Below are 17988 nucleotides of genomic sequence, written 5' to 3'. Positions count from 1 at the left end.
AAGATGCACTGCTTTGGCAAAGTCACCTGTATGTATATTTACCCGGGACAGCACTCCAGCTGTGTTGTTTGCACCTTGTTTGCAGAAGGATGAGTGCCCTGGGAGGCCAATAACAAGTGACAAGGGTTCCTCCAATCTGCACTGCAGCCTGGGCGCCATTCAGTCCAGAGCTAGGGGATCATTTGTTGCCATGGACCATTGCTTGCCAGTGTAATGAATTCCTGCACAGCTGGAAGAAGCAATTCTGGATTCAGCTCCAGCTGTTGGTGGGCTGCATGATCATTGACAATGCTGCCCTTCCAGAAATTATTCTGCAGTTTCCTTTCATAGTCATTTGAAGCTTTTAAACTTCACATTTCAGTTTGCTTTGCCTTAGGGAAAAACACTTCTGGGCCCAGTGCAAACTGTAACCTTTGGGCAGCAAAGTCCTCATGGTTGCCAGCTTCTGATGTTACACAATGTCACCTGGCTGCCTGTGTTTGCTTAGCTCTGGGTCTAGTTCCGGCCAAGTAAAGCCCAGGCAGGGCGGCACATTGCAGGGAAAATTGGTCCATGAGCTTCTGGGGTTGCCATCAGCAGCAGAGTGAATGTGCCCTTTGGGGATTCCTCTGGAGACAAAATTACGGGCCCACTCCATGCCACAATATTCTCTTAGATCTTTCTAAAATATCCTAGAAAAGGCTGTGAAACTTCACATCTCCTTGCACACCCACTGTTGGAAGAGGGGTATTTTTGTTCCTCCTCAAAGTCATTGCCCATGCACATCAGAAACAGGAACATCCACCAACAGTAATGATGCATGGTCCTGCTGCTGCTGCTGCTGCAGAGGACTGGGCAGTGCAGACCTGGGTGTTACCAATATGAACACTTAATTAGCATTTCATGCTCCTTCAAGCTCTCCAGATCTCAGGGCTTTTTGTTTCAAAGCAGCCACTGCACCATCTCTAGGGAAGAACAGGAAATGGAAAACAGCGACTGTCAGCCTTGCAGGGGTGTGGGGGACAACCTGAAGTGTCTGCATCAAAAGATGAATGGGAAGAGCGTAATTGCCAAAGCAAATGCTCTGTTAGGACGGCAGGAGCAGTTCTTTACTGCATGCTTGCATGGAGATAATGTGGGATCTCCTTTTTGTATCTCATGCAGAAAAGGAGCTCTTAATAATACCACACTACTTAAACCAGATTGGGATGCAGCTCTGTAGTGGTTCACAATGAAGCAGACTGCCTGCTGTGTCACTGCCAGCCCTGCTGAGCCTGCGAGGGACTGTAGTGTATCCATGCCTGTTTTGCTTCCAAGCAGAGCTCGGTTTTCCTTATTAGTGTGGAGTAAATATAAGAGTAATAAAATGGACAATTAGACTGGCCACTTTGGAGGATATGCTCATGCTTTCACATGTCAGTCCTGTACCTCATGCTCCCAAGGCTTGTTACACATCAAGAAATATTTTAACAAAAAACCTCAGCTCTCATGTTACATCTGAATAAAATTGCACAAGATCATCAAGAATTCTGCTTTCAGGCACAAGACAAGAGCCTTCCAACACTCACTTGAAGCTGTCCCGGATTGCTGCAGCCCTTTGTGTAAAGCTGCTGCAGACAGAGTGTTTGGAGTTGGTTTGGGCCTTTATGAAAGATCTGTGGAGCAGTGTGCAGGGCTCTCCTGGCAGGAAACTGTTTGTCCAAGCCCAGGGACACGGTGCCAGCAGGAGTGGAGCGGCCCCGCTCCCAGCCTGAGAGTCTGTGAGCTGAGCCACGCCGGGGAGACAAGGCAGCGAGGGGCTCCAGCCCAGCTGCTTCACTGCCCTGCCCGCTCCATGGAGCTCTGCCGTGGGAGAAAGCCGAGGCCGGATGAGCCACCGAGCTTCCATCAGCTGCTGGAACTGCTCCGTGACAGCTCCTGTTCTTCCGAGAGAGACCCCGGCGCCTTCTTGGAACGCGTGTCATGGGGGCATTCTGTTTGATAATAAACTGTTGGGGGTTTTCCACTTTCATCCATTAGTAATAATTTCCTATTGCTGTAGTGGATAGGGTCGGGCGGTTGGAAAATCTCGCGATGTTACGGAAAGCAGCAGAGCTCCTCTCCCCCTAACTCCTAGTGATAAAGGATCACCCAAGAATGTTGTCCCCCCTAACATTAGTAACTTTCTGCTCCTTACTAACCAATTACAGTAAAGTAAGACCCCCTGACGTAGGGAAAAAACTTTCCCAGTATAAAACCCAATGAGGCGGGACAATAAAGGTCTTGAACCGTCCACCACACTGGTGTCTGCGTGTGTTCTTGGCCTGAGTGACCCTGGGCAGTGGGTCGCCGTGCCGTTTCCTCAGAACCAGGTCACCTCGCCTTGCATCTGAAGGCGACAAGTGGTGCCGAAACCCAGGACCTCGAACCAGTGCCCGGGGAACGGGAATCCACCTGGCCAGAGGGCGGCAGCTGCACAGCTGGCCTTGTGCAGTGGAGGGGACGTCCTGGAATCATGGAAGCGATCGCAAAGGTAGTCAGTGAAATGCATGCGCAATGGGGTATCGAGTGTAAGCTTAAAGATATGACTCTCGCATTGCCGAGATTGATTAAGCTGGGGGCTATAGAGAGCCCCGTGGAAATTTTACACCCGGAGGTGTGGGATAATTGTACGAAAACCCTGGCCGAAGACACTGTGTGTTCAGGCTCGGGGAAAGCCCTAAAATCGTGGGGCAGAGTCATCCGGGCTCTGCAAAAAGCCCGAGAAGAGCAAGAAACCTGGAAAGCTGCCAGAAGCTGCTTAATAGCTACTCTGCAGCTAGGGGTGGGAGCTACCACACAGACCACCCGGGAAAGTGATCAGATTTCAGACGGGGGTGTGCGGGGGCTAGGCGCGTCCCACCTCCCCTCGAGCCCGAGCCCAAAACCCCCGGGAGACCCCCCAACCCCCCCGCGGAGCCCGCCAGACCCCAGCCCCCCCTCGGAGCCCCTCGACAAAACCGCGGCTCCTCTACCTATCCCCCCCCCGCCGATCGCGGACCCAGCGCAAGTGGCAGAGCAACGGGCGCAGTGTTTCTGGGGGGGGCTGGCGGATGAGGCGCGGGAAGCGGCGGGACGGTCAGAAACCGCGCGGATCAATAAGATCTCCCCACCGCCATACGGGCTCGAAGATGGCGGCCGACCGCATGGTCAGGGCGGAAGAGAAGAGGGAACAAAGGGCGGAAATGGAGTCAGCCCGCTTAACATCGCATGCGCGGGAGAGCGGGGCGGGGGGGCGTTCCCCGCGGTGAAGGGTGAGACCAACCAGAGCGCTCTATTCAAATTAAGCCCGTAAAGGGAAGGACCTCCCCCAGCAGGAGGCGGGGGGACCCCAGGGGGAGGGAAAGGTCCGCCCCCCACAGGAGGGGGCGGGGTCAGAGCCCGAGAAAAAGGCACAGCAGCCCGGAAGTGCTTGACCATTCCACATCCGACTCCGACTCAGACTCGAGCCGGGACGAGTCTGAGAGGGAGTCGTGGAGCTCCGATTCGGATTCTAGCCTTAACAGAGGGAGAGCAACGGCATATAAGGTCTCCAGTCACAGCGCTCCCGCACGGGTAAAGGGATCATCAGAGAAAAACCAGACCCCGCTCACAGATTGGCGAAAAATAAAGATAGCCTGTGCCAAATACAACCCTTCAGCTAAGCTAGTGTTCCCTGTCCGTGTGGGGGGGGCAGGCGGAAACCAAAGGACCTATTCACCGGTCAATCCGAAAGATGTGCAGGCAATTGTTAAAGCGATTGCGGATAAGGGAATCAATTCTGCCATGGTTTGCACACTCATTGACGGCCTTTTTGGTGGGGACGATCTACTTCCTTTTGACATTAAACAGACATGTAGAATGATACTTAATGGTGCAGGGATGATCGTTTTTAAACAAGAATGGGAGGATAATTGCCTCAAACAGCTAGCCTTGGTAACGGGGGCAGACCACCCACTGCACGGCTCCAGCATACAGAGGCTAATGGGCACAGACCCCACTATGATCACCCCCCAGCAACAGGCTGAGGGCTTGCGGGCCCATGAGGTAATGACAACAACCCGTGCTGCCGGAGAAGCCATCCGTGACGCCTCTAAAGTGGTAGCTAAACCATCCCCGTGGTCTCTCATAAAACAGGGTGAGAGTGAGAGTTTCACTCAGTTTGTGGACAAACTTCAGGCCGCAATAGATTCCTCTACGCTACCCCCAGAGGCGAAGGGTCCCGTGCTGGCAGAGTGCCTACGCCAGCAATGCAACTCAGCCACCAAGGACATCTTAAGATCACTGCCACCTGGGGCTAACATAGCCGACATGATCAGACACGTAGCAAAGGAGGAACACCTTGTTCCCATTCAAGCAGCAGTTCACACCGCAATAACCAATGTGATGGTATGCCTTAAGTGTGGCCAGGCAGGCCACGTGGCAGTAAACTGCCCACAACCAGGGCGCCGATCAGCGGCTGCTCCCCCACACCAAGGAGAACCCAGGGGACCGTGCTGGGCATGTGGGAAGAAGGGGCATCTAGCTAAGGAATGCTGATCCAAGCTTCGGGGAAACGGCAGAGGGGGGGGGTGGTCGGGCCGCATTCAGCCCCCTCCCACCTGGAATGTGCAGCGGCCCAGCTACAGCACCCCTCAATGGGGCAGGGGACCCTCATACCCCATGCCCCCACAGGGAGCGGTCAATTCTACATCCCCACCTACAACGCAGTGCCAAAACTACACACCACCACCAGTAATGCTTTCGCACCCCCCACCGCCACAAGCTGCGCCGGTGCCACAGGACCAGCAGGGGGCGCCCCAGTGCGGGATCCCTGGGTGGCCTTGGCCATGAAAATAGGGAAGGAGCCCCTGATGGTGTGGGGAACATGCCGCCTCTATGACGGCCGGGATCCCCACGTCATAGGGCTTCAGTTCTGGGCGGACACGGGATCAGACTGCACGATTATTCCCCAAACACATTGGCCCGGACATTGGCAATTCAAAGAAGTCCCTCCAGTGAACGGAGTGGGAGGGCAGTCCCGGGTGTGGAAAAGCACCCAGCTGGTAGCTCTAACACTTCACACGAAAGAGGGACCAGAACAGACAGTAGCAATCTACCCCTACATTCTGCAAAATTCTCCGCCGCTGTTGGGGAGGGATGTTCTTTCCCTACTAGGATTCCGGATTACAAATTTATCATGAGGGCCACTGCCGTGCACCCCCCGCTGCCAATCAAATTAACTTGGAAATCACCAGACCCCGTATGGGTTGAGCAGTGGCCCCTGACAGAGCCTTGAATGGCAGCATTACTGAAACTGGTCGACCGCGAACTGCAAAAAGGTCACATAGAACCCTCCACCAGCCTATGGAACACCCCCGTATTTGTGATCCCCAAAAGATCTGGAGAAGACTATCGCCTCATCCATGACCTGAGAGAGGTGAACAAGACGATCCAACCCATGGGCCCAGTCCAGACACTGCTTCCCGCGAACTCAGCCATCCCCGAAGGGCAACCATGCGCAGTGCTGGACATCAAAGACTGCTTCTTTTCAATACCCCTGCACCCTGAGGACAGAGAACGGTTCGCCTTTTCCGTGGCGTTTCGAAACGGCGAGCGGCCCAACCTCCGCTTCCAATGGAGAGTGCTTCCACAAGGTCTTGTTGACAGCCCTGTCATATGCCAAATCACCGTAGACAAAGCACTGATGCCGGTCCGACACTCCTATCCTGATGCAACCATCATCCAGTACATGGATGACATCTTAATCGCCGCACCATCAGCAAGCCAAGTGGATCACCTGGTGTCCGCAATCACGGAAACCCTTCAGACCAACGGCTTTGAGATCGCGAGCGCAAAGATCAAGAAAGGACCCTGCGTGACCTTCCTGGGAGTGGGGATCACAAGCTCTTACGTGACACCCCCCAAGGTGAAGATCTGTCGAGACATCGGAACACTCCACGACGTGCAACGCCTGGTGGGATCGCTGCAGTGGCTTCGCAACATCATCCTAGTTTCCCCCGAAGTCATGGACCCTCTATATGACCTCTTAAAAGAAAAGAACCCCTGGGATCCCAAGAAGCTGACACCGCAGGCAGCGAGCTCCCTCGACTTCATCGAAAACCAGATGGCCGTCGGCACACTTGCCAGGTGGAACCCAGCCATGCCCCTGGACCTGTACGTCCACTTTACACCGAAGGGGGGAGTGGGAGCACTGGCCCAAGGACCTTCTGAAAAGGCCCGACCCATTCAATGGGTGGTGCTTGGAAGACCTGCTCGTGCGTTCTCCCCAGGAATCGAATGCATCGCTAACCTCATCATGAAGGGCAGGAAACTCGCCTTGAGACACCTGGGAACAGAGCCGACAAGCATCCACCTCCCTTTCCGCAAGCAACCAACCACAGAGTCAGCCACAATATCAGAGTACCTAGCCCTTGCTCTCTCCGGCTTCGGAGGAGAAATCTCCTACTCCTCCAAGCCACCCTGGACTAAGCTGCTGACCGTAGTCGACATGGACACGCCACCAAAGGTCATGGGTCGACCGCAGCCAGGACCAACAGTCTTCACAGACGCTTCCTCCACGACTTCAACCGCAGCAGCAGTGTGGCAGACAGGAGAGCAGTGGCACTGCGTCAAAGCATGTGACCCCACACTGTCAGCGCAACAGCTGGAGGCAGCAGCAGTGGTCTTGGCGTGTGGACTCTTCCGAGATGAACACCTCAACATTGTAACAGACTCTATATTCGTGGCAAAGCTCTGCCTAGCCATGGCAGGACCAGGAGTGTCGACATCAGCAGCAGCCCTAATGCTGGAAGAAGCGCTTTCCTCGCGACAGGGCACCGTGTCAGTCATCCACATCAACAGCCACGACCCAATCAAAGGTTACTTCCAAATTGGCAACGACAAAGCGGACGCCGCAGCAAAAGGCGTCTGGACATTGCAGGAAGCCCGTCAACTGCACGAGTCGCTCCACATCGGAGCCAAAGCACTGGCGAAGAGATGCGAGATCTCGACAGCGGACGCAAAACATGTGGTAGCCACATGCCCTCACTGCCAGAAGTCGCCCCTATGGACCTACGGGGTCAACCCGAGAGGTCTCAAGCCCTCAGGGATCTGGCAGTCGGACTTCACTTGGTGTGAACTGCTGAAGCCCCGAGCATGGCTTGCAGTGACAGTGGATACTTGCAGCGGAATGATCGTAGCCACACAGCACCCCAAAACAAACTCCAAGGCCACAATTCAACACTGGCTGACAGCCATGGCCTGGCTTGGTATCCCCAAACAGATCAAAACTGACAACGGTTCCAATTTCATCTCTAAACCAGTACAAGAGTTCGCTTCGAAATGGGGCATCACATTAGTGCAAGGTATCCCATATAACAGTACCGGGCAGGCCATAGTCGAGAGAGCAAATCAGACCCTGAAAACCAAGATAGAAGTGTTGGCGAAAGCAGAGGGCTTTGCCAATGCCATTCCCCCAGGAGATCAGGCGCGTATGCTGGCAACCGCCCTGCTGGCATTGAACCAATTCCCTAGGGGAGATGAAACAAACAGTCCCGTCCAAAAACACTGGGCCGCTCGAACGCTAGAAGAGGGCCCGCAGGTCGTGATCAGAAACGAGCTAGGAGAGTGGGAACGGGGCTGGAGGTTGATGCTCACGGGGCGAGGGTACGCGGCTGTCAAAAAGGACGGCAAAATCAGGTGGTGTCCACTTAAGTCAATTAAGCCGGACCTCCATAGCGAGCAGAATGAGACTGATGAGAGTTGTGAGTTTCTGTTTACAGGACATGCTCGTGGGGCGTCCTCGTGATGCGTACATCCCCCTTCCAGAGATAAACGACAGACCATCAAGCCGTCAGGCAGCACCCGAGAGACCCGCACGGGTGGAACCCAAGCGTCAACGTTGTTTCTGTGTGATTTTGCTGTTGGGGCTTGTTGCCAGAGGGCAAGCCAGCCCAGATCACTACCCCCATCAGCCATTCAGGTGGGTCATGCAACACCTTAGTAGCGACAAGGTGCTCAAAGAAATCACCACACCAAATGCCCCATCCTTCGTGTTCCGCATCACCGACCTGTTTCCGGGACAGCCAAGGGTAAACCCCTATTCCCCACACGCCACACACATGTACCTATCCTACTGGTGCCCAGCTTCAAACCCTGGGAAAAACTACTGCAATCACCCAGGGTGGGGGCATTGTGGGCACTGGGGCTGCGAAACCATTGTTACAGATGCCAGACCGTCGGGGCCTGGATGGGATCCACAAGAGCCCGACAAATTCTTACAGTTCACCTGGGCACCCACCGGTTGCAAAACACCCCTCTTCCTCCCCGGGAACTTTTACCGAAACCGCCATAAAATCCCCGAATTTCAGAAATGCACACACTACAACATGACAGTTTTGCAGCCACATCACCCCAGCTGGACAACAGGCAGAACATGGACAGTAGTCCTTCAAGGGTCAAAAGAAAAGGTGAACGTGCGAATCATTAGGCTCCAACCGTCAACACCCCGAGCGGTCGGACCCAACAAAGTGATTAAAAGTGTGCCGAAAGGGAGAAACGCGACCCGCCCCAAAGCCTTGCCCACAAGGGTCGCTGTTATCCCGACTGGCCGTGTAGAAACCTTTCAGATAGATCGTTTAGCCGGGTCGGATATAGATCCGATCCTTCGTATGTTAGAAGCTACCTTTGTATCCCTGAACGAAACTAACCCTAACCTAACCGAATCCTGCTGGCTTTGTTACGATGTCGAACCCCCCTTTTACGAAGGAGTCGCTCTAAACACTCCCTTCAGTTACTCCACAGCCGATGCACCCAGTCAATGTAGATGGGACACCCCTCGCAAAGGGATCACCCTGAGTCAAGTCACAGGCCAGGGCAGGTGCCTCGGCAATGCAACCCTAGCTAAGCGAAAAGGCAATGTCTGCACCGATGTTGTCAAACCCAACAGGAAAAACAATAAGTGGGCAGTCCCATCCTCATCCGGGATGTGGGTTTGCCAGCGATCCGGAGTGAGTCCCTGTGTGTTCCTTGCCAAATTCGATGACTCTAACGACTTTTGTGTCCAAGTTCTGATTGTTCCTAGGGTCCTGTACCACGCAGATGAAGAAGTGTATCACCTTTTTGAAGAACCCAACCAGCTCCACAAAAGAGAAATAGTAACAGGTATAACTATCGCAATGCTGCTGGGCCTAGGAACAGCAGGAACGGCCACGGGAGTCTCAGCCTTGGTGACCCAGCACCAAGGACTGTCCCAGCTGCAGGCAACGATTGACGAGGACCTGCAGAGGATCGAGAAATCCATCTCCTATCTAGAGAAGTCGGTCTCCTCACTCTCAGAAGTGGTCCTACAAAACAGGCGAGGTCTGGACCTCCTGTTCATGCAGCAAGGGGGCCTGTGTGCCGCCTTGAAAGAGGAGTGTTGTTTCTATGCAGACCACATGGGAGTCGTGAGAGACTCCATGGCAGAACTCCGAAGCAGACTGGCTCAGAGACAGAGAGACAGGGAAGCCCAACAGGGTTGGTTCGAGTCCTGGTTCAATCGATCGCCATGGCTGACCACCCTAATTTCTACCCTAATTGGTCCATTGGCAATGCTACTTTTAGCTATCACCTTCGGACCATGCCTGCTGAACAAACTAGTCTCATTCGTTCAGACCCGCCTAGAACGGGCCAACATCCTGTTCATAGGCCGACAGCAAATGCTGTGACCAGAGACAACCTCATGCCTCATCTCAGTACCTATGTGTATGACTACTTCGTTCATTTGTAAAAAAGGGGGGGGAGATGTAGTGGATAGGGTCGGGCGGTCGGAAAATCTCGCGATGTTACGGAAAGCAGCAGAGCTCCTCTCCCCCTAACTCCTAGTGATAAAGGATCACCCAAGAATGTTGTCCCCCCTAACATTAGTAACTTTCTGCTCCTTACTAACCAATTACAGTAAAGTAAGACCCCCTGACGTAGGGAAAAAACTTTCCCAGTATAAAACCCAATGAGGCGGGACAATAAAGGTCTTGAACCGTCCACCACACTGGTGTCTGCGTGTGTTCTTGGCCCGAGTGACCCTGGGCAGTGGGTCGCCGTGCCGTTTCCTCAGAACCAGGTCACCTCGCCTTGCATCTGAAGGCGACATATTGCTGGAAAGGGGTTGTTGGAACACTTTAGAGGAGACAACTTATTGCACAATATCCTGTTTGAAGTTGTCTCAAACTGTGTGAGACAGATGGCTTCACACAGGAGCATCCCCAAGGCTGCTGAGGGGAAGACAAACCCAGTATTTCTGAGGGAAACTCCTTGACACAAACCCAACCTGAGTTGTCAAACAGCAGACCTGATGTTTCGAGACATGGGCCAAAGGGGAAACCTTTCGGTGTCTTTGGTCCAGGCTGGGCTATGCTCGAGGCAAAAGTGTGACAGTGTGTTGGATAATAGACTTTTCTTGACCTAGAGATGGGGCAACTGAGAGGTGTTTTAAAAACTTTTATTCCATTTTCAGTCTCATGAGAAGGGTGAGACAATACAGATGTTATCATTCACGCCATCACCATCAGAAGCCAACTACTTCCTAAATATTTTACATTATAAGTGTTTCTTGGTCTTTCAGCCTTTTGTCATGCCATGTTGTAGATGCGTTAAAGCCAATTATTTAAAAATACCCCTTGTGGGTCCCACTACAATGCATCTTTCATAGCTCTGTTTTTCCAAAGTCTTATTTGCAAGGCCATCTTTAGAAACATTTTTCTAGCTCCATTACTCTATCAACAATATCTGTCCTATTCCACGGAAAATTTTAAGTTAGCATTCCTTGTCTCAAGATTTATATATAGATTCATACTTTGTGGGCCTTCTATTAGGCTCTAAAAACTTTCTACAAATCCATTTCCCACATCAGTGCACTTGGCTCCATCTCTCCTCATTGTGCTGGGCAAGCACAGGAGCCCAGAGCTCCTGCAGAACCCATCACAGCACTCAGTGGGAGCAAACTTGTGTCCAGTCCTCACCCGGAGCTGCGGTGCCCAGCATTCCACCACTCTGGAATGAGGAACTGTTCCTGCTCTTTCAGAAGGAGCTAAGGAGGTTTGGCCTTCAGATCAATTGTCTGCAGGCTGCTGCAGTGCCTGGTGCTGCTCCCTTGCCAGAGGCACCCCAGGCCAGGGGGACACATCTGGGCTGCTGTGTCTGGCTCTGGGGCTCCCTGTTCTGGGCAGTGAGGAGGAGCTGCAGAGGCTCTGCAGGACTGACAGGATGGGCTTTGGGGCTGGCAGGAAAAGCTGAGGGACCTGGGCTGCTGGAGCTCCTGAAGAGGAGGCCCAGGGCTCCTCCTGCAACTGCTCCAAGGGTGCTTTCAGAGAATCCCAGAATGAGCAAGGGTGGAACAGGCCATGGAGATCATCAAGTCCAACCTGTGCCCTGACACCGCCTTGTCTCCTCTGGGCCTCCTCTCCTCCAGGATAAACAACCCCAGCTCCCTCAACCTCTCCTCAAAGCTCTTGTGTTCCAGATCCCCCCCCACCCCCCCGCCTTGTTGCCCTTCTCTGGACACGCTCCAGCCCCTCCATGTCCTTCCTAAATTGGGGGGGTCCAGAACTGCAAACAGCACTCGAGGTGCTGCCCAACCAGTGCTGAGCACAGGGGAAGAATCCCTGCCCTGCTCCTGCTGGCCACACCATTCCTGATCCAGGCCAGGAGCCACTGGCCTGCTTGGCCACCTGGGCACACTGCTGGCTCATGTCCAGCCTGCTGTCCATCAGTCCCTGCAGGTCCCTTTCTGACTGGCTGCTCTCCAGCCCTTCTGGCGCCTTGTTGAGGGAGGGAGGCAGGGAGGGAACGGATCCAGATCCAATCCTTCCTGAAATGTGTTGTTTGCTGGCACTGCCAGTTCCCAGATTTTGATATTTCCCTATTCTGACAGAGCCCAAGTCCAGCAATTTGCTGGCAAAGAAAGCCAAAACCAAGCAAAGACCTGGTACCTACAGCAACCCGATATCGGGTTTGCTGACACCCCCAGTACCCAGATCGGGAATGTTCCAGAGGCCTGCACAGCCTAATTCCAGCAGTTTGCTGGCACAGAAAATTAGCATCTGGGAATTTCTCAGTGCCAGCAAAACCTAAATGCAGCAATTTTCTGGCAAAGAAAGCCAGAACCCAGCAGCTTCCCAGTGCTGCCACCAGCACCACCCAGGTCTGGTGTTTGCTGTGCAAGTGCCCAGATCTGGAAATTTCCCAGTCCTGGCACAGCCCAAGTCCAGCAATTTGCTGGCACAGAAAGCCAAAATCCGGCAATCTCCTGATGCCAATACAGGCACCCAGACCTGGTGTTTGCTGCCACTGCCAGTGCTCAGATCTGGATATTTCCCTCTTCTGGCAGAGCCAAGTCCAGCAATTTTCTGGTAAAGAAAGCCACAATCTGGCAATTCCCTTCTACCGTCATTGGCAATGCCAAGATCCAGTGTTTGCTGGCACCACCAGTGCCCAGATGTGGGAATTTCCCGGTGCCAGCACAGCCCAAGTCTTGTAATTTTCTGGCAAAGAAAGCCAAAACCAAGCAAAGACCTGGTACCTACAGCAACTCAATCTTGTGTTTGCTCACACCACAAGTGCCCAGATCCAGAAGTTTTCAGGTTCCTGCACAGCATAATTCCAGCAATATGCTGGCACTGAAAGTTCACATTTGACAATTTCCTGGTGCTGGCACATTCCCCACCCAGATCTGGTGTGCGCTGGCACTGCCAGTGCCCACATCTGGCAATTTCCCTCTTCTGGCACTGCCCAGCTCCAGCAATTTGCTGGCAAAGAAAGCTAAAACCTGGCAATTTCCCCTTGCCAGCACCGCCCAATCTGGAGTTTGCTGGCAGCAGGATCCCAAGAAAGAAGGAAGGAAAGAAGGAAAGAAAAGAGGAAGGCATCCAGATCCAGTCCTTCCTGGAGCCTGGAGCCTGAAATGGGCTGTTTGCTGGCACTGCCAGTGCCCAGATCTAGAAATTTCCCAATTCTGGCACAGCCCAAGTCCAGCAATTTGCTGGCACAGAACTCCAAAAACTGTGGCAGCTTCCTGCTACTGGGTCTGGCACCGCCCCCACATCTTGTGTGTCATGTAACAACAACCAAGATTTGGAAATTTCTCAGGGCCAGCAGAGCCCAAATCTGGCAGATTTCTGTCACTGGCAATGACACCATCCAGATCTGGTGTTTGCTGGCAGCGCCAGCGCCCAGATATGAAAACTTCCTGGTGCTGGCACAGCCCAAGTCCATGGATTAGCTGGCACAGAAGGCCAAAATTTGTAAATCTGCAGGTTCTGCCTCCAGCACCATCCAGCTCTGGTGTTTGCTGGGACTGCCAGTGCCCAGATTTGGAAATTTCCCGATGCCTTCAAAGCCCAGATCTAGCAATTTGGTTTTAGCCACCTTAGGAAAGAAGTTCCTCGGACTGTGACTTTGCTTTTTCTTGGAACTGTTTACACCTGCTCTGGACTGAAAACCCAGATAAACACCGGCAGCTCACACCTGTGGCCCACCGAGTTCTGGGACGCTGCATTCCAGCTCCAGAGGGACTTAGAAGAGACCTAGTGAGCCAACTACAACCCACAAAAAGGACTTTCTGAATTTGCCATCTCTTCACTACTGTGAGAAGTTTGATTTAATATTATTAATTTTTCATGCTTGTGAATACTTCACTTGTTAAATAAACTTGGGTTTTTTCACTTTTCTCAAGGGAAGTCTTTTCCTGAACTATTAGGAGTAGGGGCTGCTTGAACTTGCTTTCTAGACGGACTCATTTTGGAGGTTTCCTCCCAAAATTTGCCCCAAACCAGCACAAACAGTCAAAATGAAAATTTCACCAGTGGCATAATTTCCTGGTGGCAAATCTTGTGACAGAAGCTTGACCTTGTTCTCCATGAGAGATTCTTGGGAAGAGCAGACAGGAGAAGATTCCTGGAAAACTGAAACAGCTTTCCAGATGTGAAATGAAAATGAAAGAAACAATCCAAGGTGTTTTCCTCTATTTATTTCTATGCTCCCCTTTTCCATGTTGCACTGCTTCTCCATCCCAGTAATTCCAGATGCATCTCACCTCTAAGATTGGTGACTTAGTGATTTTTAGACACTCTAAAATACCATGAGCCACACACAGTTTTCCTTCCCCTGTTTTTACTGGAAAGCAACATTGGAGGTGTAAGTGCAGTGCTGGGCTCAGGTAGGAATCCTACCCCAAGGGAAGGTGGCCTGGCAGCGTTTGACCCTCAGCAAGGACAATGCACATCAGCAAGCGAGGGGATCGCTGTGCCAGGGCGCAGGATTCAGGGCTCTGCATCTGGGCTCAAGGCTGCAAAGTTCCCGTGTTTGGGCAGACGGAGGGGCTGTCCCCAGGGCGCGCGGGGCTCGAACGTGGGGCTCGTGGGGCTCGAACGTAGGGCTCGTGGGGCGAGCGGGGAACGGACACGGGGACGAATGGCCCCGGTGCTTCAGTTGCAGCGGCGGCAGCAGCGGCAGCAGCAGCAGCAGCAGCAGCGGCAGCAGTAGCAGCGGCAGCACCAAAACAGATACTTCTGAACAGTCTTTCTCCTTTGCTTTCTCTTTCTCTCTTTCTTTCTGTTTCTCTCCCTTTCCCACTGTCGGGCACCCTTCTCTCGGTGTCCGTTTCCCAGCGTCCCTCTCCTCTCCCTGCCTCCCTCTCCCTTGCCGGGCCGGGCCATGCCCCTGGCCCGCCCCCGGCCCCGGGCGGGGCTGCCCCGTGCCCGGCCTCGGCCGTCCCGCCGCGGTCTCGCCTCCGCCCGGCTCTGGCCCTACTGGCGGTGGCGCTGCTGGGCGGGCATCAGTGCCTGGTGCGGGGGCGGCATCGCCGCCCTTTGCCTCCACCTGGCCCGAGCCCGGCCCCGGACCCGACGCAGGGTCCAGTCCCGACCCCGGCCCCGGCCCCGGCCCCGGTCCCAGCCCTGGCTCCTCCCGGGGCCCGCGGAGGACACAGGCAGCGCGGCCGATCCCGCCGCCTCCGCTGCGGCTTCCCCGGCCCGAGCTCCGCTGCTCGGCAGCGCGGCCGCCGGCCCCAAGCCACCGGGGCCTGGGGCGGGTGGGGATGCCAGGCCCGGGGCGGGTGAGGGGCGCTCGGGGGCCGTGGCTGGCCCCGGGCTGAGCGCTGACAGGCGCGTCCCGCCCGCAGGGACAGCGCAGGAGGGCCTGCAGGAGCGGTACCGGCTGGGATCGCTGCTGGGGCGCGGCGGCTTCGGCAGCGTCTTTGTGGCCACGCGGCTCTCAGACGGCGCCCCGGTGAGCGGCGGGGCCGGCGGTTGGCGCAGGCAGAGGGGATGGAGGAGGAGGAGGATGAGTCTGGGCATGGCGGGCGGCGAGCTCACCCCGCTGCTCTCCCTCGCTCGCAGGTGGCCATCAAACGCGTGCCGCGGGATCGCATCCGGCACTGGGGCGAGCTGGTGAGTGAGCGGGACCAGCGGCAGCAGCCGGGCCGTGCCGGGCGGCGAGGAGCCGGGGCCCGGCAGGGTGGGAGCCGCCAGGAGCCCTGCGGGGAGAGCGGGCATGGGGCCAGCACAGGGCGCAGAGCATCCCGGCCTGGCTGAGGGCTTCCCCAGGCCTGGCACGGCCTCGGCCCGACTGACGGCATTGCGCTCCTCCTGCAGCCCGATGGCGCCAGTGCGCCCCTCCCGCAGCCCGACGGCGCCAGCGCGCCCCTGGAGATCGTGCTGCTGGCCAAGGTGTCCCATGGCTGTGGCGGTGTCATTCAGCTCCTGGAGTGGCTTGAGCTCCCCGACAGCTTCCTGCTGGTGCTGGAGCGTCCGGAGCGGTGCCAGGAGCTCTCAGGTTTCCTTGCAGAGCGGGGATTCCTGCCGGAGGAGGAGGCGCGGGGGCTGTTCCGCCAGGTGCTGGAGGCCGTGCAGCACTGCACCAGCTGCGGGATCCTGCACCGGGACATCAAGCCAGAGAATGTCCTGCTCGACCTGGCCAGCGGGCAGCTGAAACTGATCGACTTTGGCTGTGGCGCCTTCCTCCAAGACACAGCCTACACGCAGTTTGCAGGTGAGCCCTCGCAGGGGGTGCTCCTGGGCATCTCGTGGCCCAGCCTGGGTGCAGCACTGGGATGGGATTGATGCTAGAGCCGAGTTGTTCTGGGTGGGAGGGAGAGTGGGTTTTCTCCACTACTGGGTGGGTTTTTCCCTTGTGTGTCATGGTTGGGCCTTCCTTGGGTTTCTTCTGCCCTATTCCAAGACCAGTGGCTTCTTTTCCATCCCCAAGTTTGTGCACAAGTCCCAGGTGCTGGCGAGAGGGCAGTGCTCACCCCGTGTGCCTCTGGGGCAGCCCCCACATGCCCAGGGATGCTGGGGCCGGGCTCTGGGAGCAGCAGCATCCCCCTGCTGAGCTGTGTCTGTGTTCCACAGGAACCCTGTCCTACAGCCCACCAGAGTGGATCCAGCACCAACGCTACCACGGCGAGGCAGCCACGATCTGGTCCCTGGGCCTCCTGCTGTGCCACCTGGTCATGGGGAAGCACCCGTTCAGGAGGGGCCAGGAGATCATCCGGGGGCGGATCTTATTCCCACGATGGCTCTCTCAAGGTGGATCCTCATCTCTGGGCACGGGGGGAATACCAATGCTGGGAGACAGCAGCGGGCTCATGGGCATCCCGCTCTGGCAGCTGCTGAGGAGGTTGCACATGACCTGCTCTCCTGCTGTCCTCCAAACAGAGCATCCATGGGGAAGTTTAGGCCCAGCTCTGGGCACAACCAGCATGACCTGGGCATGGGAACAGGAGGGCAACTTCTCCAACTGACTGGTGGTTTCTGGTTTCTCTCCCCAGCGTGCCAAGATGTCATTAAGAGATGTTTGTCCATGCAGCCTTCGGACAGGCCATCCTTACAAGATCTTTTCTGTCATCCTTGGGTGAAGGGTGTTCCTCTGCCCTAGAAGACTGAAGAGATCCACGTGCACAGTTGGATCCAGGGGCCTGGCAGGTACCAGCTCCATGCATCTCTTGGCAATCAGTGGCAAAGCAAACCAGGCTGGTTTTGTCCTGCCTGCAGCTCTGAGCAGGGGTCAGCAGAAGGGAACACGCAGCTCTTGGGCTGGAGCTGAGCTGGAGACCTGGTGTGGCAAGCACTGGTGGCCACCATCCCCCTGGTTTTGTTTGTCCTGTTCATGGATGGCTGGGGCCCTGGGCAGAGCCCTGACAGCCTGGTCAGGCCCCAGGGAAGGAGAAGGGGCCCCTGGAGAAGCTGTTTCAGGTGGGGCTGCTGCTGGAGACACCAAGGACAACCTCAAAGATGACAATCTCTTCCCAGTCTGGCCAGCTGAAGATGATGGACTTGGATTCTGACACCTTCTTCAAAGCCAGGCTCCAGGCCCAATTTGCAGGTGAGTCCACAGGCAGGGGGATGCTCCCAGATCTGGGCATGGCACGGCTGGGCACCAAAGGTTCCCCCTTTCCTGGGGCAGATGCAATGAATTCTTCAGTCGGCTGCCCAGCTGCTTTTTGACTCTAGGCAGCTGCTGAGGGCTGGATGTGCCATGGCTGGCTGCAGGCTGGGCACATGTCCTGCCCTCCTGCTCTGCTCCCAAAGGCAGCAGCGATGGGCAGCTCTGGGCACAGCTCTGGGCACAGCCAGCATGGCCTGGGCACCGTAGGCCTTGGCACAAGGGCACAGGAGCCCTCAGCTGACGGGCAGTTTCTGCTTTCTCTCCTTGCAGCCGGGCTCTGCGGGTGCTGAGGCTGCTCTGGGCTCTGCCAGAGCTCTGCTGGGCTCAGCCCTGGGCCCAGCTGGGCTGGCTCTGCCCTCACATTGCTCTGACAGCTCTGCATCAGACGAGCCCCTTGTGAGCACAGCGCCTGAGCTTTCTGCTTTGGCAGGTGAGTGAGACTCTGCTGCAGGCCCAGAGATTGCAGCTGGGGACACACATCCAACTGGCAAGGACCCAAACTCTCCACAGTCCCAGCTGAATGCCTGGATCTGTAGAGGGTGTTTTTGTCTGTCCCATTCTTCCTTCTTTATTGGCTGGAATTGTAGAATTGCACTTTCTTCCTCCTCCAGA

General features: G+C 55.4%; 1 protein-coding gene and 1 pseudogene across 1 annotated transcript; both read left to right on the top strand.

The window, feature by feature from the left end:
- The window catches only part of LOC132085897 (zinc finger protein 850-like), a 997265-nt pseudogene that overhangs the window by 687517 nt on the left and 291760 nt on the right, over positions 1 to 17988 (top strand).
- Positions 14638 to 16866, top strand: LOC132085912 (serine/threonine-protein kinase pim-1-like; the record flags this gene model as incomplete). The annotated part of the gene is made up of 5 exons (XM_059491380.1): positions 14638 to 15219; positions 15330 to 15380; positions 15615 to 15981; positions 16341 to 16517; positions 16760 to 16866. Coding segments are annotated over 5 exons (1284 nt in total), but the record flags the coding sequence as incomplete, so codon positions are not given.

This window comes from Ammospiza nelsoni, chromosome 33 (genome assembly GCF_027579445.1).
Source record: "Ammospiza nelsoni isolate bAmmNel1 chromosome 33, bAmmNel1.pri, whole genome shotgun sequence".
Taxonomy (NCBI): Eukaryota; Metazoa; Chordata; class Aves; order Passeriformes; family Passerellidae; genus Ammospiza; species Ammospiza nelsoni.
The sequence above is the reverse complement of the archived record's forward strand: the minus strand, read 5'-3'. Positions and strand labels throughout refer to the sequence as shown.